This window comes from Silurus meridionalis, chromosome 14, assembly GCF_014805685.1.
Source record: "Silurus meridionalis isolate SWU-2019-XX chromosome 14, ASM1480568v1, whole genome shotgun sequence".
NCBI lineage: Eukaryota > Metazoa > Chordata > Actinopteri > Siluriformes > Siluridae > Silurus > Silurus meridionalis.
In genome coordinates this window covers 16973436-16996068 of record NC_060897.1, presented here as the reverse complement: position 1 = coordinate 16996068, position 22633 = coordinate 16973436, and the positions used below count along the sequence as shown (strand labels likewise).

Sequence of the window (22633 nt, the reverse complement as noted above, 5' to 3'; positions counted from 1 at the left end):
GTAATTGGCTGCACTAACTTACTAAATTACTACCACTTAAATTACAGACCATTCTGAAACAAAAGCTTCTAATATTGTAGCACCTCAAGCACAGCAATCTGTCCTCCTGCAATGGCCAGAGGCACTGCCACCCGCTGCCCATTGGCAGCGAAGCCATCGCACTCGCCAGGTGTAGTCAGACTCATGCCACGCAGGTTGGTAATGTGGGTGTCACGATGCAGAAGAGTGCCTTGAATGTGACGGAACTTGGAGCTTGGGCCTGCACAATAGGGTAGACATGTAGCATATAGCATACCAGGAATCAAACAGATCAACTTGAACAAGGTGTTTGAAGTTACCCAGCATGCTCTGGATGGCACGGGAGCTTTGGCTGGGGCTGGGAAGGAATCCAGAGGACAGACCGCTAGTGGAAGAGGGGGAGCGAGATGGAACCATACTGTCACTGGGGGTACTGAGACCACTACTGGAGGTGGAGGGCACCTGAAAGAGAGAACAAGAGAATTTCTTTCCTGTAATATTTATAATATAAACATAATATACAATATATATAATACTATAACATCTAAGGCAACATTTGAATTGAAAATTTGGGTTACCATAAGTTTTTGCATTGCACATTAATAATAATAATTACATTTATAGTGTCATCAAAAGGTCGCAAAAATTCCAGGGTTAATTTTATTTATTTTTTTTGGTTAGAAATTGATTGCTAATTTATGTGGTATAAATTTTTCCTGAAAACAATTATTATTTTCCACAAACCTCTTTGCTTTTTCCCTGAGGTAGCTCATTTGCTGTGACATGATTGGCTGGCTGAGCTTTCCCTTTTGGCCTCTTGTTAGGGTGGAGGCAGACCTTTTCTACCTGTTATAAATGAGTGAAAATTCAGGTGTTTAAAATTAGACTGCCAATAGTTTTAGTAGGTGACTACGCCTTTTGTAGACTAATAATTATATTACTCATTTAAAAGGCATTAACAAGTTCCATACTTGCTTGTTCATTCCCTGCCACCATTCGTTTGCTGTCATAGCTGCTGTGCAGCCTGATGTATCTGGATATAGGTCAGCATGAAAGTCCTGCCCTGCCTGCAACACACACATATGCGTGTACACACACACACACACACACACACACACACACACACACACACAGAGAGCTTGGACCTGCACAGTAGAGAAGACTTATAACATGCAGCATGCCAGAAATCAAACTGATCGATTTTGGTTTGAACTAACAGAAAGTCTCCAGTAACTCAAATAACCACTTTGTACAACTGTGATGATGACAAAAGTATCTTGGAATGCACAACACGTTGAAACTTGAGGTAAGCGGGCTACAACAGTAGAAGACTATGTCAGGCTTAATTTCTGTTAGCCAAGACCAGAAAGCAGTGGGCTCAGGCTCACTAACACTGGTCAGATAAAGACCTGGAAAACCTGGTCTGCTTATTTCTACTTAGCACACAGATGACAGGACCAGAATTTGGCCCCGCAAGCATGAGTCCATTAAACCAACCTGCCTTGTGCCAACAGTCAATTTTTTTCTTTTCATTTTAGGGTAGTTTATACCAATCATCACTTTAATGCATAAACCTATTTGAGGTTTGTAGCTGCTGCATTGTCATTGTCATTTTCAAATAGCTACCTAAATTATGATAATCTGCTATGTTACAATATAAAGGTTATCTCATTTTTGTGAACAATGACAATGTTCAACAGAGGACTTCCCTATTACTGGATCTGACTCCAGTAAAACAACTTTGGGATGTGGTTTAACAGGAGATTCACAGGAATAAAGTGCATCTTTATACCGTTAAAAAGAGTATCTACTCTAAATTCAGTAATCTAGCCATCACAGCTTTTGTCAATTCATATTTGCATATTTTCCTGCTTAAAACACAACTTTGAGAATATCCCATTTGACACCCTTTCACAGGTCATTATAACGAGATAATCACTGCAATCCAGGTTGTCAGAGGTTTAATTTGATGGTTCTATTTTTACGTGATTTATTTTATGCATCTACTAGAAATTCTAATTTCAATTCCTAGATTTAACTGTAGTTTCCAATGATGCTTCAGATAAAGTTCTATCCTTTTGATTTACATGCCACGCTTTCAGTTCCTACCTTACGAGGCACCTGGTAGCTAATTGGAATGATGAAATTGTCGGTCAGCTGCATCACTCGCATCACTTCACAATGGCCTACATCCAGTGCTAGTTTGGGCACCACTGCAATTCCACGTGTGCTTGCATCACTCAGACAATGGCTAACTGTAATAGAATGAAATTAAATATTAAATATAATTGCATAAAAATATTATACATAGATAAATGATGTTTAATCAGTACACCTTTACAAACAAGTTTGTTTAAATTTAGTATATAACCTTGTGATAGGCATGGCTCTCCTGTGGTCACCTCAAAGCAGTCAATAACACTGTCTCCCTGATTAAAAAAGAAAAGTAGAGATAAGTCATTATTCCTGAACACTTAAACAGAATTTAAAGTAAATAAGTAGAGATTTAAATGAGCATTAATAAATAAATATATATTTTACATATTTTTTTAAGTAATTGACTATTAAACATTTTTACATATAAGACAATAGAGAATAATATTTCATTATTTATTTTGAAGTAATTTTAAAATAAAAGGGAAAACACAGAACAAAAAAAATTCTTCAAATTTCACCTTTGCTGACACTACGAACAGACCGGAATCAGGATCATACAGTGGCATTAGGGTCCTGGGGGGTGAAGAAAGATGGTGCAAATAAATCTTCAAATCTGATTTTTTTAGTTCATAATTCAGCCAGTGATTATAAAGCAGTAACAAAATGTGTTAGACCTATGAAAACTGAATCAGAATAAATTTGTCCTTTAACCCCCATGTGAGGCTGAATAACAATTTTGGTATATGACTCCAGCAATTCATCCATAAATCAAAAAAATAGATATAAAACAACTTTTGAGAATTTTAGCTTTATTTGCTAATATTTATATCTAGCTTTGACAGCAGGAATTAAAAAAATTATTTAGCTAATTAAAAAAATAAGCTTATTAAAAAAATAATATATCAACACAAGTAAGGGCTGTAAGACAAGATCAAGAAAATCAATGACAATCTTGCCAATTTATAGTGAAAAGCATCCAATCTGCAACATATAAACATCAAGAACTGTCTGTTACCTAAGGCATAATATATCTCACCCTTTAACAGATACCTGTAACAGTTTCAGCCGCCATAATCCCTCCATGCCCCCCAGAGGAAAACCATCACCTGAATTTTGAACTCATCCAGGTCATAAGGCACTTCCTGTTTGTAGCATTGATAAACCATGCGTTTTGACTTTGCTCACTAGGAAGGCGTTGGAGTGGGCCTCAGCCGTCTCTGCAACTACACCAGGGTTCTGAATCAGCAGCAGAGTATTTCACAGAGTTTCAAACCATAGCCGTCCAGAGTGGCTGGAACGATACCGCCCTCCAAGCAGTGTTTAGAGGGGGACTTAACCATACACTACAAGCTAAAATGGTTTGCAATGACCAAAACATTCCACTTTCAAAATATATCACACTAACCATCAAGCTTGGCAATCTTATCCGAAACCAGCACTTTCTCCCAATCGACAATAAAACCTTACCAGTCACTAAACCATAACAGCTCGGAACCCATGCAGCTGGGAAGGACACAGGTCCCACAGGAGGAAAGCCAGGGACGGCTTCACCTCAGGCTTTGCTCTTACTGTGGACAAAAGGGGACCATCACTGCTTAACATGTCTAGAGAAACCTCAACCATGACCTCCCAGAGTGATCCTGCAATCTTGTCCTTACAGTCTTCAGTTACCAGTACAGTTTACAGGCACAAAGGGGGTGCATACATTTTCCACTCTCATAGACTCTGGGCCAGCTGTGAACCTAATCAACCAGTAAGTGGTCAAAGAACTCGATTTTCCAACTATGTCCAGTGTCACCCCACTAAGAATCACTTTCATAGACAATCACAAAAACAGTGAAGGACATATCACCCACTAAACCACACCAGTTACAAGTGGGATTATTTCACAAAGAAGAACTCAGCCTCCATCATACTGGATTTTCCTTGGTTCCAAATTTACAATCCTGTGATTTCCTGGCAACACAAAGAACTCTCCCATTGGTCCCCGAGCTGCTTAGAACATTGTATAGACCAACATATCCACCTCCCATGTCACTCAACCTCTATGGAGAGCCCTATGACTTTTGTTCCCACACATATCCCCAAGAAGTACCATGACCTCAAAGAAGTCTTTAACAAGGAACGTGCCACGGTTTTTCCCTGACATAGATAATGAAACTGTACCATTGAGTTGCTCCAAAATCTGGCACCCCCTTGGTGCCGGGTACATACTCTCTTCACACCTAAAAGCAAAGTCTTGGATGTAAATATAGAGGAGGCATTGGCTAATGGGTTCATTCGTCCCACAAAATCTCCAGCAGCCACAGGATTCTTGTTTGTGGAGAAAAAGGACGAAGGACTGAGGCCCTGTATAGATAACCATGGTCTAAATCACAGTACGTTACCCATACCCACTTCTGCTTGTACCAGGCACTCTTAAACTCAGAGAAGCACGACACTTCACTAAACTGAATATCCGATGTACCCTTAACTTAATCAGAATCATGGAGGGGGACAAATGGAAAACTGCCTTAAACACCACCAGGGGCCACTGTGAGTTTCTGTTCATGCCGTATGGCCTAACAAATGCTCCAGCAGTTTTTCTGGCTTTTATAAATAATTTTTTTCAGGACATGTTAAATATCTTCATCATCATATATATTTATGACATCCTTAACATATGACCACCACGTAAGCCATGTAGCCACTGAGTTTTACACCGATTGTTACAAAACCAATGGGTAGTCAAAGCTGAGAAGTGTGACTTTCACAAAAAATCCACAACCTTTCTGGTGTCTAAATGATCAGCCAACAAATGGTGGAAATAAACATCAGGAAAGTAGAAGCAGTGACAGCATGCCCTTCCCCATCTATGATCAAGGAACTTTAAAGGTTCTTGGGGTTTGTAAATTTCTACAAAAGAAACTTAAGTTAAGAAACTTGAAATTTAACAGGAAAGCCCAAAGAATGAATCCCTGCCAAGCCAGATAGGCGTTATCCTTCACATCGGTTCAACTTTATTAGAACCTACCACCCAGCTACCAAGAACCATGACCACATTAACAAACCACAGATGCCAGAAACCATCCTACCAACCTCTATAATCATTGTCACAATCAGTGAGATATCATGGAAGAAATACAACAAGCTCAAACCCTGAACCCATCTCACCGAACTGACCCCCCAACTAACAGTGTTTCCGGCTGCTCTTTGACTTCGAATAATAGAATGGATACACACCTTACAACTGTACTTTGGAAGTCTGGGAAAGGGCCCATGTGCCGCTCCAGAGGGCATTTTCGGTGCCAACGACTTCAGGCTGATCACCTACCAGGGGAATGGTGTGGCTGTCTACACAAAATATCAGACTACCCCCACGCTATTGTATCTCTCTCTTTATCCATGTCTCACTAGTAAAGGCAGCTGACCAACTACCTGCATGTCTTCCTTCACCACATCCATGAACCTCCTTTTTGGCCTTCCTCTTTTCCTCCTTCCTGGTGGCTCCATCCACAGCATTTTCCTACCAATATACCCCATGTCCCTCCTCTCAATTGGGCCTCTCTTACTTTGTCTCTAAAACGTCCTAAATACGCTGTCCCTCTAATAAACTCGTTTCTAATCCTGTTCATTCTCGTCACTCAAAATAAAAAACATCTTCAGCTCTGCTACCTCCAGCTTCACCTCCTGTCCTTTAGTCAATGCCACTGTCTCTAAACCATACAACATCGCAGGTCTCACCACAGTCCTTTAAACTTTCCCTTTCACTCTTGCATATACCCTTCTATCACAAATCACTTCTGCCACTCTTCTCACCCCACTCCACCCTGCACTCTTTTCTTCACTTCTATAACACACTCTCAATTACTTTGCACTTTTGACCCCAGGTACCTGAACTCCTCCACCTTCTCCAGCTCTTCTTCCTGCAAATGCACCACTCCACTGCCCTTCCTCTTATTCATACACATGTAACTCTGTTTACTCCTACTGGCTTGTATTCCCCTTCTCTCCAGCGCATACCTCCACCTCTCCAGGCTCTTCTCAACCTGCTCCCTCGTCGTGCAAGGGTGGTGCAGGACTTGTATGAGGACAGTGTGACAGCAGTGAAGTGTGCAGTAGGAACGACAGACTAGTTCAAGGTGGGAGTTGGACTGCATCAAGGATCGGCTCAAGGGCACTTCACTGCTGTCACACTGTCCTCATACATGTCCTGCACTACCCTCATATACTTCTCTGACATACCTGATACAATACCTCATCTCTCAGCACCTGTTGTAAGCTTAATCGCTGCTCTCACTTTCTCCTTATTAATCCTATCCACTTCCTGCTTCACCATCTCCACATCATCCAACCTTCTCTCTCTCTCACTTTCCTTATTCATCAGCTGCTCAAAATACTCCCATCATCTTCTCAACACACTCTCCTCACTAGTCAACACATTTCCATCTCCATCTTTTATTGTTCTAACTTGCAGCACATCCTTTCCAGCTCGGTCCCTCTGCCTGGCCAATCAGTATAAATCCTTTTCTTCTTCCTTAGTGTCCAACTTCTCATACAGCTCCTTATATGCCTTTTCCTTGTCTTTCGCCACGTCCCTCTTCAACTGCTGCCACATCTACTTGTACTCTTGCCTACTTTTCTCATCTCTCTGTTGATCCCAATTCTGTTTTGCCAACCTCCACCACCACGTCTCTTTGTCTTTCTTTCTATTTCCTGTCTCCCTTATCACTTCTGCAGTAATTGCCCAATCATCCAGCACCACCGAGACTGTCTGACCTTTTCTCTGAACCTAACACTACAGTCTTCCTCCTTCCATTTCCAACATCTTATTATTTCTTTCAGGTCTTACCCGCCTCCTCTTCTTCTTCTTCACCTCCAAAGCCATCCTACAAACCACTATCTGATGCTGTCTAGCTACACTGTCCCCTGCCAACACCAAACTGTCTCTAATCTACCTCCCTCCCTAAATGCATTTATTGCACAATTAAATACACATCATTGTGCACAATTTATTAAACTTTCAGAACCAAGAACCATAAAACACCTTGGCTAATTGTAGCCATAAGATACAAACAACATCTATATACTTACATGTAATTTAAATTAGCCTTTTAAGCTGCACTGGAGATTCCCTTTACAGAACACAGTTCAGCACATATTCAGTAGGCATTGTGTCCTAAACCTTTATGACAAGTGCTAGTTTAACTACAATCCAACTAGACTAATTAGGTTGTAATTGTTTTGATGCTACACAAATTATGATAAACTATATACTATAAATTATTATGTTATGCAAGCTAAAATAAATATTGCTGCTATATGCGTAAAAGCACAGCAGGCAACACAGCAGAATTAGACTACTGGCAGGAAGATCACAATAATAAATGATAACAAAAACCCTCCTGATTGTTTATTCAGAAGTGAGGATCATTGGGGGAAAAGATATAAATCTTCATTTAAGTGTAAATTCTTCTTATTATTAGAAATGAACACCTTCTATCAGAAATCAAATAAGGTCTGGCAGATTAACAAAAAAAGAATGAACATGAACTGTCAACATAAATGTCACACAAAATGACTTTCAGTGAGATACACAGAAGCTGTATGAAAATTAATATAAAAATGACAGATAACTTCATCACCACTAGATTACTTTTATTATGATTATAAACCACCTGATTATTTTATTCTAACAGGTGTCAGCATGTATGTCATAATGATGATAATACAGGAGGTATGTAGAGAATATGTAGGTGAAATAAGGAAGAGGAGACAGACGGGTGAACAGGCAGATGAGAGGTGTGTGTGTGTGTGTGTGTGTGTGTGTGTGTGTGTGTGTATGTGTGTGTATGTGTGTGTGGAGGGGTAAGGCCTGTGCAGGTGTTTGGAGACACATTCAGATACAATCTGAATATAATCAGACTAGAGCAATTCTAAATGCACTCACAGGCTGCTGCTCTCAATTCTATGCACGTCTATGTGTGTGCATCAAGCAGCTGAGTATGCCTGACCAAACACAGTATCATTCCTGACCAGTGCTGATCCTAGCAGACCACAGCTTGATGCTTATCATCTAATGGGCTGCCTCACACAGACCACACAAATGGCTTGAGCACTTAAGCCACTCCTGTGGGAAATGCACAATGCTTACATTAGTGGGACATGTAAACCAACAAGGTGTAACAGTCTTTTGTTATCTCTATCCTGTAACTATTTAAATGCCAACTACCAATCACACTGTAATTTATAATTGATTGACTGCAAATTCCATAGCCCACTTTATTAGAATACTGTAAATAAAGGTTAAAGGTTCACAGGTATTGTGGGAACAACCATGGGACTGTTCTCAGCTCTGGTTATGTTGGGGACATGGCATATGTCAAACATCATACATCAAGTACTGCTTTATTTAGCTGAAGACAAATAATTAAACTTTAGGTTATGTTGTAAATCTTCAACACTACCAGAAATTTCCCACAATCCACCCCTGAAGATAAAGAGATAAAGAGCACCTTCATCCATGTGAATATTCTAGTCACCAAACACACATCAAGGTTAATGCCTTTGCATAGTAATGAAATGATCCAAGCAGCAGTTGAAATGATCCAAGCAGCCTGTTTCACAGGTTTGCCACAGTGACCTCAAATGAAAGGAAACACAGAACTTCGACTGTAGTGTAAAAAATAAAAGAATATGGTGGTGGAATTACACATTAACACACATACTGCCTCATACACCGTTGATATTAGGGTATTTTAATGAATGTGCTGCAGTATATGTGTGTCAGATAAATCTTTATGATAATAAGGAGGTAAGACTAAAAATAGAAGAAAGAGAATTCTTCAATTATTGCAGCTTTTTATAGCATTTATAAGGTTTTTGTATAGAATTTATTTCATTAGATGGTTCTGTAAACACCCAATTTCAGGATGCCACATTGATTAGTTTTGATATAGTCTTCTGTTATCACCCATATAAAATGACTTAGTAAATCATATAATCACTCATTTTAATCATAGAAAGCAGCAAAGCATCTCAGCATAGACAAAACAATAAAACTTAAGGTAGAAGAGAAGAAGTCCACATTTAGTTCCAATCCTGTCATACATGAAAAATGGGCTGTTGTCAGCACAGGCGTACCTTACTGGATAGTAAATAAGTATTTTTCTTGGCTGAGTGGAATCCAATGTGGTCTTCATGCTGATGAAAGTTTATACATTTTTAAATGTTTTTTTGTTCATTAGAGTTGTATTAAGGAAGTTCAGACAATTGTCATAATTCTCTTCTAATCATGGCGTTTTAGCCTGCAGACCTGCACTTACAGTCATCACACCATTCTGTGTAAACTGTGTAATTCTCTGTAAACCATTCCATGTAGAGCCAACAACCATGCCACAGTTATTTTTCCCCATTCTGATGTTTGATGTGAACATTAACTGATGCTCTTGACTTTTATCTGTAGGATATTATTGCCACATTGTGATCTTGACGAAATGGGTAACAGCATTTCGTCAAAAGATCTTGATAATGATGGCTAACAGCATAGGCACTATCCTCACCAGCACCTTAGACACTGTTGCCCCCATCCGATTAAAAAACTTTAAAGAAAAAACACCTGCACCATGGTATAATAGTGACACTCCTGCCCTTTTTAGAAATGCGAACGATGCTGCCTGTTCAGCGTATTAGGAACAAAATTGTGTAGGTCCAACCTATGAGAGCATCTCATGATCCAGTCTCACCTAAATACAGAGGTTTTCCAAGACGAGTTCCACTTGGGACAGGCCTCGTAAGGGTCGATCGAAGAAGTTGAGTCCTCATGCTGCCAGCTTTGCTTTAAAAGTTGCAAAAGTGAAAGGCCCGCTTGTCAGTGCTCACAACATACGCTGCACACTGCAACAAGGCGGCTTGCATGGTTGTTGTCTCAAAAGGAAGCCTCTTCTGAAACTGGTAAACAAGAAAGCCTGCAAACAGTTTGCTGAAGACAACCTGTCCAAGAGCATGAATTACTGGAACCATGTCCTGTGGTCCGATGAGACTAAGATAAACTTGTTTGGCTCAGATGGTGTCCAGCATGTGTGACGACACCCTGGTGAGGAAAACTGTGTCTTGCCTACAGTCAAACATGGTGGTGGTAGCATCATGGTACTGGGGAGCTGTGGTTCATTTAGGGGAAACATAGATTCCAACATTTACTGTGAAATTCTGAAGAACACCATGATGCCATGATCTTTTCAGACTGTTGCTCATGCTGGATGACAGGGAAAACACACACAAGACACACAAATGCACACACGAACACAAAAGCTTTTTAAAGAAACGTTGTCGTTAACCACATTTAGTGTGTGAACGAGGTAATGGAGCTGAAGAAGGTATCAAATCAATTATCACAGGATAATCTGTTTGTTTGACACCTTACCTTACAGAATCAGAATCAGAATCAGAATCAGAATCAGGTTTATTGGCCAAGTGTGTTGACACACACAAGGAATTTGGTTCCAGCTGTTTGTTACTCTCAAAAGTACATACATAAATAAAAACCTATACATGACAAGACAGACACAACAAGACAAAAACAGACTATACAAGACAATACAGACAATATGAGACAGTATAGACAGTGTGGGTAATAAATAGGGATACAGACCAGTAATGTACATAAAGTGTGGGAGTGCATGGTAGTGCAAATGACAGTATTGTGTGCCAGTATGACGAGAGAGGTTACTATAAAACTTTGTACAGTATATAGAAGCAATAGTGTGTGTAACATATACAGATAATGTGATGAGTGACAGTTTTGTGTGGTACTCATAGATATGAGCATGGAATTTAATTATGGTCAGTTGTTAGTGAGGGTGATTGCTTGGGGAAAGAAACTGTTCCTGTGTCTGGCAGTCTTAGTGAACAAAGTTCTGTAGCGCCTGCCAGAAGGGAGGAGCTGAAAGATGTTGTGTCCAGGGTGTGAAGGGTCATTAATGATTTTTCCTGCCCGGTTTCTGGTTCTTGTATGGTACAAGTCCTGGAGGGTGGGCAGGGGGGCACCAATGATTTTTTCAGCTGTTTTAACAGTTTTCTGCAGTCTGTTTCTGTCCTGTTTTGTCTCACACACACTCACACACTCACATTTACAATTGCATACATAGTGACTTAAGGTGTTAAGCTAATAACAGATTTTTTCAATAAATTGTTTTATGTTTTTTCCACCAGTGAAGACCGTGTACAGTAAAACAAGATAAATGACTTGTCACATTCCAGAGTTAAGGATTGTGGGTCAGACCCAAAGCTAGTCAGGTCAAGACTATACAATACGCATGCTAACACAGAATTTTAAAAACCTAATTTCTGCAAGTATAACTTGTATGTAAAGTTGGTGCACCAATTAGTTTCTGTGTATAGGTTTCTGTGTATAGATATAAATACAATTTCAACTGAGATGATGGTGGACTTCCATTGAGTATTGTTCCCTTCAAGGTTTCTTTTCCATACTATCATAGGGAAATTTTCCTTGCACATTTGCCAGTGGTGCACTCATTAGGGATACACATATAAGAAACAAGCATATAGGTTCTAAAAATATTCTTCCCCACTTCACAACCTCTTTATCTTTGTAAAGCTGCTCTGGAACAATATACATTGCTAAAAACATTATAAAAACAAAGCTGAATTTTGCTGAAATAATTTCACATTTATTTTAAACATTTTCATTGTCTGCAAACTTTTGCACTGTACCTTTAAATTTTCCTGTATAGATCAGTAAAAAGAATTAACAAGGCATCAATAATGCACACAAAGCACACATCCTCATTCTGACCACTGAGTGCTGCTCTAACTGCACCCCACAAACTATCTGTACAATCTACACAAGATGGGACATAGACAGTCTTTAGGACAATTTAATGTTAAATAGTGAAGAGGAACAAGCCTGAACTTGGCTGTGATTTCAGGACAATAGAGGCTAAAGCCTACACCACTTTTATTTTACAGATGAGAAAAGAAGAGAGAAGCCATTGACCTGTAAAAAAAAAAGCTTCTGCTAATCTGTACTTTTTTTGTACGATTCAATACCCAAATACCTTACAAACAAATTATTGCAGAAATTTACAGGTTCTTATGAAGGTGCAATTTATTGGTTTAAGACAACAGGCAACATTTCTAAGAAAAAATTATTTGATTAAAGAGTCAAAAGTGATTTTTTTCCCCCCTGGGAAGATTTAACATTAAAAGCACAGAAATAAATGTAAAAAGAATAGCTGTCAAAGCTTAATAAGTTGTAATTCAAATTGTTGAAGCAACGTACACAGAGGATTATAGTGCCAATGCTTTACATAAAGGGATTAAACATTTCATTGTTGATATGATGACCTTTTCTGAAAGATGTTGATATAACATGAAGAGAAGGAGTCTCTAGTGTGACTATTTAGTAATAGCTAATAGCTGTCATTTTGTCACCATGTTTTCTGACACATGTAAGACTACAGGGCAGAGGGCTTTTAACTTTGCTTTTTTTTGTTTTGGTTTTCAAGAACTTAAAAAAAAGAAAGAAAAAAGCAAGGTTGATACGGGAACTGTTGCTGCTGAAAGATAAGCAACAACAGGAACTAACCTGTCTGGTGCATGTCGCACAACAATAAATTTAACTTCAATTTATATATACAATAAACATTTTGGAAAACTGGAAAATTAACACGGATTATGTAGAATGAAACACTTCAGTATGTGATGATGAAAATGACAGCATTCCTTCTGTCCCTCAATTGTTTGTATTATTTTATTTTTAATTTAAAGTATCGCTTAACCTACTAAAGAGGAGTGTTAGAGAGATTAACATAAATAATGCCAAAGTGTTTGTACACAAATAAATCTCTGTGCACCGCTTTTAAAGCTCTGGTTGAAATGAACTTTTCTTATATGGAATAGGGGATGAAAGCCTTTACTGTTCAATTGTCCTCTTTTTTCCTGTAAAATATAGTCTTGGCTGAATGACCCTCAATCTGATGGCTGGCTTCAAAAATGTTGACGCCACAGTATCATCTTTCAGCTCTCTCTCTCTCCACACTTTGAACATACTCCTATTCATCACCCTCCTAACACACACGCACACAAACGCACACACACACACACACACACACACACACACACACACACACACACACACACACACATATATATATATATATATATATATAAACAGACACAAAATCAGATAGTCACATTCCTGGGCTTCCTTGAACACATGATGAAAAAGTGTCTTCAATGACACAAACACGCATGCCTACTTGCATCTACGCCTACACAGACTGAAGCATCATGTCCATACTTGTCAGCTTCTAATCCTTTCTCTTACTCTGGAAAAAACACACAAACACACCTTTAGAGAGCGCAATTAATGTGTGCATAAAAGACTAAATAAAAACTAAAACAAGAGAGAAAAAAATAAAAATACTTCTGTTGTTTAACTGCAGAGAGCATTTTTAATCTTTAAAATAGCAGAGAACAGAAAAAGTAATAATCTTGCACCTTTTGCTCTCACTGCACATCGAAAAAATACATCTACATTTCTCTCACAATATATCAAATAATGCTTGTTTTTCCAAAAAGGTTTCTGATTGTTCTAATGTGATAAAACGTGGAGCTTATCTGTTAACCAAAGTCACCCACTTCAAGCCTCCTGGTGCCCTTTCATGTCTACAGTGCCTTTTCACCTCTAGTGTCCTTCCAACTTTACACTCCCCTTCGACCTCTACAATGATCAAAAATTGTGTTGACTCAACAAAATAATATTATATATGTATATAATCCACAGTGGACAGTAACAAAGTAAATGTAATTCTTTACTTATTTAAGTAGCTTTTTCACGTATTTGTACTTTACTGAAATTTGGGGAGACTTTTACTTTAACTTCACTACTATCTTACTTCTTACTGAACTACATTTTGTGAAGTCAGTCTTCCTTTTTATTTATGAGTGAATAAAAACATTAAAGTAGTAAAAAAAAATGTAGGTTTTGGGTTCATGATAATTTTAATAGATATCAATCATAGTACGTTTGGTGATAGCCCCCTGGTGAGATGGTAACTGATATGGATGACTGGGTGGCATATGTTCACGTGTATATGAGCATGTACACTTGGTCAAACAGAGAACTGTGAAATTCCTAGACTTGATATCCACTGTGTTCAAGTGTAGTGTGAACCATCACATAGGACTTCATGTTTACACATCACTGCTTATAAACTGACATCATCATCCAGTGTGTCTGGGGCCACCAACTTAAACCATTAGTGGCAAAAGCTATGAATCCGCGATGAAATCTTGTGCTGCAAGTCATCGTTATCCTTGATTTTTTTTAAAAAAGCTTGCTTAAAGAGATTTGTTCACGTCAATAACACAAAAAGTCACTGACAATGATATCAAATGTGAACAGTCATGATGAACATGATGATGATGATGATCACAATGAGCAATAAGACTTGCAAGGTGAACATACGCCTAAAGTCATGATGATGTTCTCCAAAATTCAAAATATTCAGAAATAATTGTCTCAGCAGTCAAGCTACAAAGGGGGAAAATCCTGGATTTACATTTACATTTAGCAGATGCCCTTGTCCAGCGGGATCCAAAATGGATGCCTCTATGTTCATCTTTTGTGAGCAACAACTGGCCAGCTAACTGTGATGCTTTATGTATATTTTTCACCTTGAAAAAGCCAAATTTATAGTCAGTATTAAATATATTTAACACAATGAAACAAAATATTTGGCAAAAGGTTTTTGAACCTTGATCTTCACACTAAAATATATGCCTTCCTTAAACTGATCTTTAGTTTTGATATCACTTGATGAAACCAAAGGAACTCTGTCTGATTAACCTAAATTCCAAGTTTGGATTTTCTTAGTTCTTTCCTGATTGAAGCTTAATAATTATGAGTTATGACCTATAGTCAATTGAACCATTAACTCACACTGAACTCCACCTTGCCCACTTTTTGGTGTTACCTTAACCAGGAGTCCTTTAAGGTTTTTTCCTAACGTAATTGCTTTGCTCATTAGGGATCCCATGGTACAGTATTATAAAGCTGCTCTGTGACCATATATATATATATATATATATATATATATATATATATATTAGGGATGCACCGAATATTCGGCCACCGAAAGAATTTGATCACCGAAAAAACACGGCCAAAACAGTTTGTTGTGATGACGGAAACAGAAACCGCTGCCTGCACGTGCATGTTTAAAACAACGTGTCTGCGGTGTGGACGTATTTCAGTATATCTGCGAAAGACCCACGGATAGCGATTTGCAAAACATGTAATGCCGAAATTTCGTCTGCAAAGACTTTCTTCACGTCGGGTTTAATTTATCACCTGAAATCCAAACATCCCGATCGCCATGCTGAATATGAGAGGAACGCAGCACAGAAAAGCAAAACCTCTCCGAGCATGCGCACTCGGTCTGTGGCGGACATTTTTGAAAAGGCAGGAAGTTTTCCAGTGATAGTGTTGTATTGTATCTTTAAGCAGTTGCACTTGTTCTAAATGAACTTTGTTTTTATGAAAGAACATATTTAATTGTACAACCTTTCAGCAGGCCAGAGGGCCTTCACATTATTATTTAATGTACACATGAGTGCATTTAAGTTAAACATTTAAGACTAAATTTTAATTTATTTTATCCTGTGCATTGCTGCAATTTGCTATAAATAAATATTTTAATAATTTGTAATTGATTAATTCTTTGAAACTTTAATATCATTTTATGCAATTAAAATGCCTTGATTTTAGTAAGGTTAGTACACAGTCAGACATAAATGCAATGGTAATAATAATTGCCATAATTTCTTTCGGTGTTTCGTTTTTCGGTTTCGCCTTGCTTTCCTCCTTTTTCGGTTTTCGGTTTCGGCCAAGAATTTTTATTTCGGTGCATCCCTGATATATATTGCTCTGACATCAAAAGAAGCACAGAACTGTGGTGTGGATTCAGCGTAGGCTTACATGCTGTTTATCATTTTATAAACACATCTCTAGCAGAGCATTAAAATAAAACTATAAAATGTACTTGTAACTGACCCTTTCAGCATTTTATTGATGTGTTTTTCATCTTAATTCCCGAGGCATACATTTTTTTGCTCTAGTCTGATTTCTGCTCTAAACACTTCTCCATCTTCACACAGTGTTACTGGATAACAAAAATCATTCTTAGACATTTGGTATCCTCATAAAGCGTTATTTAAAATGAGTCAAACAGGCATATGTGCAATTATACTGCAGTGGAATTTGTGGGTTTCTTAAAAGGGGCATTTTTAAATGTAAAGAACAGCAGAGCAGTTGAAAAATGAAGACAAGTAGAATGCTCTGGGCTGTAAGTGATTATAAAGCCATGGGTGACAGTGGGAAAGGGCAAGTAGAAACCATAGAGGACTGTATAAAAACAGCCTTATAGTCAGGCTTAGTAAAAGAGAGAGATGTGATTTTACATACTTTAAGAGTTAAGAGTTTTTTTTTTTTTAACTGATTAAGCTTCTGCATAAACACTCAGATGGCATGTGTGAGGTCCTGTAATGAAATGTGACATGATCAGTCATCTCTGGGTTTATTAACTGCTACTTCCCATCTGTCACACTGCAAAAAGTGTATGAAAGCCAGCAATTAGCCATTGGTTATTGTCTTTTTATCAACAAAGGTGGCCTATTAAAGCAGCCTGACTTGGCTCAATTGAGAGATATCAGCTTATCTGAAGGAAAAATAATGAATTTCTACTCCACATTGAATACCAGACATCTCATGAGACATTTTTCTCTCCACTTATCTGATAGAAAGCCCTTATTATTAAAAATATGGTTTACAAATGAAATCATAAGAAAGAAAGAAAGAAAGAAAGAAAGAAAGAAAGAAAGAAAGAAATGAACCTACAGTTTTTATAATTTACTATCTCCTCTTGGCAACCTCTTTGTTAAAATTCAGTTGTGACATCTTTTACAGGGCTCTAATGATTAAGTTTGTTAACGACACACAAAGCAGAGCTATTACACTCGCTAATTCACCCAGCGGACTGCAGTTTATAAGACCAGTTAAACTTTGCCAAACACATTCTGAAACAAGGTAAGATGTAGGGTTTTTTTTTCATGTGCACCACTGTTTATTTTTTTCTTCACATGCATGTAAAGCAGTTTGATGACAGAATGAAGTCAGTGTAATATTTTTAAGGTATTACATGTTCAGCACATCTGTTCTGCTCTAGGAGGTGCAAGTAAGTTGCTGTGCACTTTTCATTCCCAAACAGCCTGTCACTAAACTCCTGGCGTATCTGTGATACAGAACCGCTTAACTTCACGCCAAGTATTTAACACAAGTGCAAAGAAAATATTTATTTAGATTGATGTTCATCACGTCCTCAAACAGTACACATGCAGCCACTAAGAGAGGAAAAATAATTCAGCTTTGCATGGTCAAGTCAGGACAGTAGAAAAGCACTGTGTGTGTCTGCATTTAAGAATACACTCCTGTGCTGCTTATATAAAAGAATCACTGTGGATTGCTGAGTAATAAGTAGGGGATCTGTGTTGGGATATGCGTGTGCAGCAGTGTCTTTGCGTGCTGTGTATACCGGTTGTGTGTGTGCGTTTTAACGCCACGCAAACCAAAACACGCTGCGCGCGGACTTGTGGCCGTGTTAACCACGCCCGTTTGCCCAACTGACCCCGCCCACTCACCGGTAATCCTCTGTTTGGTTGGAAGCGGGGCTGAGGCGCGAGCTGAACACTGGTTTCACGAACACGGTCGGCTGCGCGCGCGACGGGGAAACCGCCGGGTTTTTTTTTAAAGCAGTGATCAGCAGCTCTGATCTGATCTGATCCTAGAGCGTCACGTCCACTTGGATCTGATCTGAGAGCGTCACGTCCACTGAGGTCTGATCTGAAGGCAGTTCGAAGGATTTTCCTCCTGAATAAGAAACTGGACCATGTGTGGGGGACAGTGAGCGGACTGAAAGCGGACAGCGTCACATTAATGCGCTCGGTGAGTTCGGTTCGGCTTCAGAAAAGTATACACTGTGTGTCCTGTTTCTCAGCTTTGATTACTCCGGTTTGGCTTAAACGCACAATTATGCTGTATGGCAGAAATAAATTAGCATTTGCTTTGAGATCTTTGGACCATCTCTTTACAATGCACTCCACATCAGCTTTGATTAAATCAGGATATAAAACACGAGGATGGAAGAGCAGGAGCAGTTGAATGTTTGCCGTTTGCGTAGCTTCAGGCGTGTCCTGCTTCTCCGAAGATTTGGTATATTTTAGAGGAAGTATTGGGCTCTCAGGGGCTCAGAACCCTGGCTGTGATAACAGTGGACATTACTGTAAGTCCACTGTGGACTTAATAGAATGTAAAAAGTGTACAACACTGCCCAAGTGTGAGTGCATGTCATCACAGCACAGTTTCATAGTTAACTTCAGCTGTACAGTACTGATATTCACACCGGTCATGCACTGGTCTTCACTGTACATGGCTGTGGTTCTGCTGAAAATTTCAGCAAACAAGTCTGTAGAAGGGTTAGACAGGAAAGGGGAGCTCAGGAGTAATGTTCAGTCACATGGTGTGTAAAGGAGATTATTAATTATTTCAGACTTTTCAGACTTTAATTCACATTACCCCCTCCTTCTGCTCGCTGTCTCTCGCTCTCTAATCTGCCTTCTAAACTAAACGAGCCTGTGGGATTTTTTTTCTCTTGAGATAAGAGCAGCCACAATGTATAAAAATGTAGTTGTTTTTGTAAGGTTTTTATAGTATTTCAAATTGTACGTGATATCAGATTTTATTCTAAATCATTTTACACCATGGCTTTATACGCATATCCAACTGGATTCGTACACGATTCGATTTTAACACGTCTTTTCCTCGTCACTTGTGGTACAAATGATTGTATAGTTCATATAATTAGTATTGTTATCTATTTATAATACTTCACGGTATGTAATTTGATCTTACAAACCATGGCATTTCTTTCAGAAGTTTTACTCTGTAATTAAAAGCACAAAATATGCACCATCCCAAGTGAAAGAGATATACTCAAGGAACAAAAGATGAAATCTTGATAGGATCAACAAAGTGACAAGGAAAACTACTGTTCAGTAACTATATGTCTGTGTGGTCATGGCCTCTTGTCAACCTTGACCCAATAAAATTTAGTTTAAAAACAAGGTATTTCTTTAATAGCTTTCTGTGTTGTTAAAGCAAATTATGTTAATGGTTTGTGCAATGATCGGAAGGTATTACCTGACACATTTGCTCTATTAAGCAGTAAACTGATAAAGAAGGCATTATGTCTGCTCTGTCCCCAGAGTAGCTTTACACTGATGCAACATGAACATTTTCACAGCAAATGCATATTCTAACAGTGCATATGCAAAACCCTGCTCCTGAAAGACTTGATCGAGAGCCGGTGCATTTCCTTGTGTTTAGCACCTTATTCAAAAATGAATGTAGCCCTTTAGAGAGCTCTGGCTTGATATGGACATATATATACTGGAAAAAACTTGCACCTCCATGGATTAACCCTAAAGAAAGAAAGGACCAACTTCACTATGAACCCAGGCTTTGGACAGTACTGTAGGCAGTCAGGCATACTCTGTTAAGAAAGACAACATAAACTCTTGTCACTGTATGCACTTTAACGTCTTCCAAGCCTCCACTGGTGAACACTACACAGAAATATAAAGCAATATTTAACAGCAACGTTGCCAGATTTATGAATACCAAACAACATTTTGTCCAACATAAAATGGCGTTGTAAGAAATGTAGAATTCTGCACATGGCACACAAAGCTTTAACAGCCAGGTTGCTTTGCAGTAGATGTAGTGTCAGAATAACATCACCCTGGTGTTCCTCCACTACCCTGTCCAAACACCATCACTCAAACTGCAGAACAGCAGCACACACATATGCACGCACGCACGCACGCACGCACACACACACACACACACACACACACACACACACACACACACACACACACACACACACCAAGGCCTTGCCAAAACAACAGGATGATCTTAAAAGGCTATGTGCCCTGTCTGCCTTTTCTTCTCGAATGACACCTAGAAAGTAGCTGTGAAATATCTGCATTCTTAATACAGCCAGTGCACTTCTATTCTCTCTTCTTAAAATGGCTTTTTTTCTGCTCAGTTCTGATTAATCTGAAAAACAAAGACTACACTCTTGCCAAATCAGTAGTAATTAAAGTTTTTTTTTCTATTTCTGATGAGACGCCTGCCTGCCTTTCTTTTTATTACTGATTAGGAGCTATGTGTCACCAGATTAGGCACAGATGAGAGTAAGAAGCGAGGCAGAAGGAATACAGGAAAAGCTACTAGTACAGAAAAAGGAGTGTTCTGAAATTTCATTATATATTCAGGATATACCCATTAATTCTAACATTCATCACACTAAGCAGTAAAGACACTGAGAAGTGCTACATATAAAAATCCTGAGAAGATGAACACATGTGCAGGTGCTTTATGCAATGGCCACAAGCTTTACAAACCCTAACCCATTCCTGTTTCAGAAATCTTTCATCTCCAGCAGACTATATAAACTTCAGCCATTTGATTGTGTCTCATTTTCCATTTAGAGCACAAAGATCCGAAAATTGCTACTTTGCCCACTAATTTTACCTTGAAAAGAAGACAGAGAAAGAGAAAAAAGAGCAGAAGTGAACACATCTTTATAAGTCACCACAAAATTGCAGCAATTTAGCCAAGCAGTAAATCAAGAGAAATGACTTTTAAACTAAAGATTGTAATTACCTCCAAACTGAACTGGGAAATGAGACCTGGAACAGTGGAGGCAAAAGAACAGCACCAGTGCAAACACTTAGCTGCTCAAAAACAGCTTAGAGCCATGTTTGACCATAGCCTTGAACTCTACACAAGGTCAAATGCTTAACCAGACACAGTTAATGACTAATACATATTCAGGTAAAACATTTTAACATCACTCAAAAACTGATTAAAAGATAAGCGAGAAATTGCACAAGTTTTCTTTCTGATATTGACGTATACATGGCTTGGAGGAAAGCAGGAAAAATAAAGGAACATGTGTGTGAGTTGCTCTGATGGACATTGCCCACCCAGCACACTCTTACACTTTACACACACTCTTTACACTCAATGCTCAGAGTTGCACCTCAGCCATATTGTTAATTGTATCACAATCACATCCTCATCACAAGGGCAACCACAGCTGTTGTCAAGAGTGTGTAATTATCCTGCACAATGTTTATGTACCAGGAATATTTTTTTAGGCTATGCTAATAAAATAAAAGCAGCTTCTGGCATATTATATTATATATTTTGTATACACTAGCTTATGAAAAACCTAGTTATTTGATTAAGTGTAGAAAATGAAGAACCTAAAAGGCAGAATACGTCTTTCTTGGATGCAAAATCCAGATTGTTAATTTTTTGAAATTTTAATTAGCAGTAGTTGAAATTGAAGACATAAGAATGTTTCTGTCCTCAGACAGGAAAAGTCTAGAATTGTCTGTAATTATGCATTTCCATGGATTTCTGAGGTATCTTCAGCTGATATGTTGTCAGCAAATGAGCACTGAGGTAAACAGGGAAAACAATCCCATATTTAGAGTGGCACACTTCAAACTTAAACTCCCACGACAATGACGAATGTACACATTTACAGCTGTCTCAAGAGCAAGAGCTTCACACTACATGTGGCCTATATATCTGTCAAGCCTAGGATAGAAAATATTTCCTGAGTTGTTTTACGAGTTTGGCTACTCGAGGAGTGTATTTTAGTAAGAGGTGTGAAAGACAACTAGTTTTAGGGTTTGCCTGTGCGAAGAGGGTCACGATGTACTAGAATAATACTATCCTCAAATACTGAGCTTGAAAAATGTAAGCAAAATGTAAAAGGTCTATAAGTAAATGTCATTTTTCTTTCATGTATGATAACAGAAATTTCACAACAGGCATTTACACATGTATTCAAATGTTTCTGGTTAGCCACATTATCATCTGATTGCCGTATCATGCGTTATTATGCAAACAAAACTATTACATTCCACCACCAGTTTCCTGTGCTGTTCCTAGTTTTCAGTTGTGTTATGCAAAAAAAAGTGTCATATCAGCAGAATCTACCATTTTGCATATTGATTTTAATCTCCTTAAAGACAGGCATGGATCATGATGTAATGTGTTGAGAAGTTTTTTTTTAATGTGGCTTGGAGAGACATTTACAAAGAGACACAATTACACTTGTGTGACATCTGGCTAAAACACATGAACACACAGAAGTGTTTTTAATTATTTAAACAGATTTCAGGGGGTTCTGAAAAGACCTAGGTGTGTACGCCAGGTCCATGTGGATAAGTATGCATGATGAATCTACGTCAGGACATTTAAAATTCAGAAAACGACAGAAAAAGCATGTGTGTTTGGGTTTTTCTTCAGTGCATTAAG

The 22633-nt window shown here is 38.5% G+C and overlaps 2 protein-coding genes across 4 annotated transcripts in view; one reads left to right on the top strand and one right to left on the bottom strand.

Annotated features, from left to right (window-relative positions):
- The window catches only part of coro7 (coronin 7), a 133476-nt gene that overhangs the window by 12303 nt on the left and 98540 nt on the right, over positions 1–22633 (bottom strand). For both annotated transcript variants that reach the window (XM_046865617.1, XM_046865614.1), the window contains exons 10-16: positions 2694–2748; positions 2390–2447; positions 2128–2273; positions 990–1085; positions 763–864; positions 339–480; positions 84–259 (exon numbers count right to left, since the gene is read on the bottom strand). In XM_046865617.1, the coding sequence (XP_046721573.1) occupies positions 84–259; positions 339–480; positions 763–864; positions 990–1085; positions 2128–2273; positions 2390–2447; positions 2694–2748 (775 nt within the window). The remainder of the gene's footprint in view (positions 1–83; positions 260–338; positions 481–762; positions 865–989; positions 1086–2127; positions 2274–2389; positions 2448–2693; positions 2749–22633) is intronic.
- vasnb (vasorin b) overlaps positions 17083–22633 on the top strand; it is a 16555-nt gene continuing 11004 nt past the window's right edge. The window contains exon 1 of one of the 2 annotated variants that reach the window (XM_046865619.1): positions 17083–18178. The gene's annotated coding sequence lies outside the window, so the exon portion shown is untranslated. The remainder of the gene's footprint in view (positions 18179–22633) is intronic. The other variant, XM_046865618.1, reaches the window with a different exon arrangement.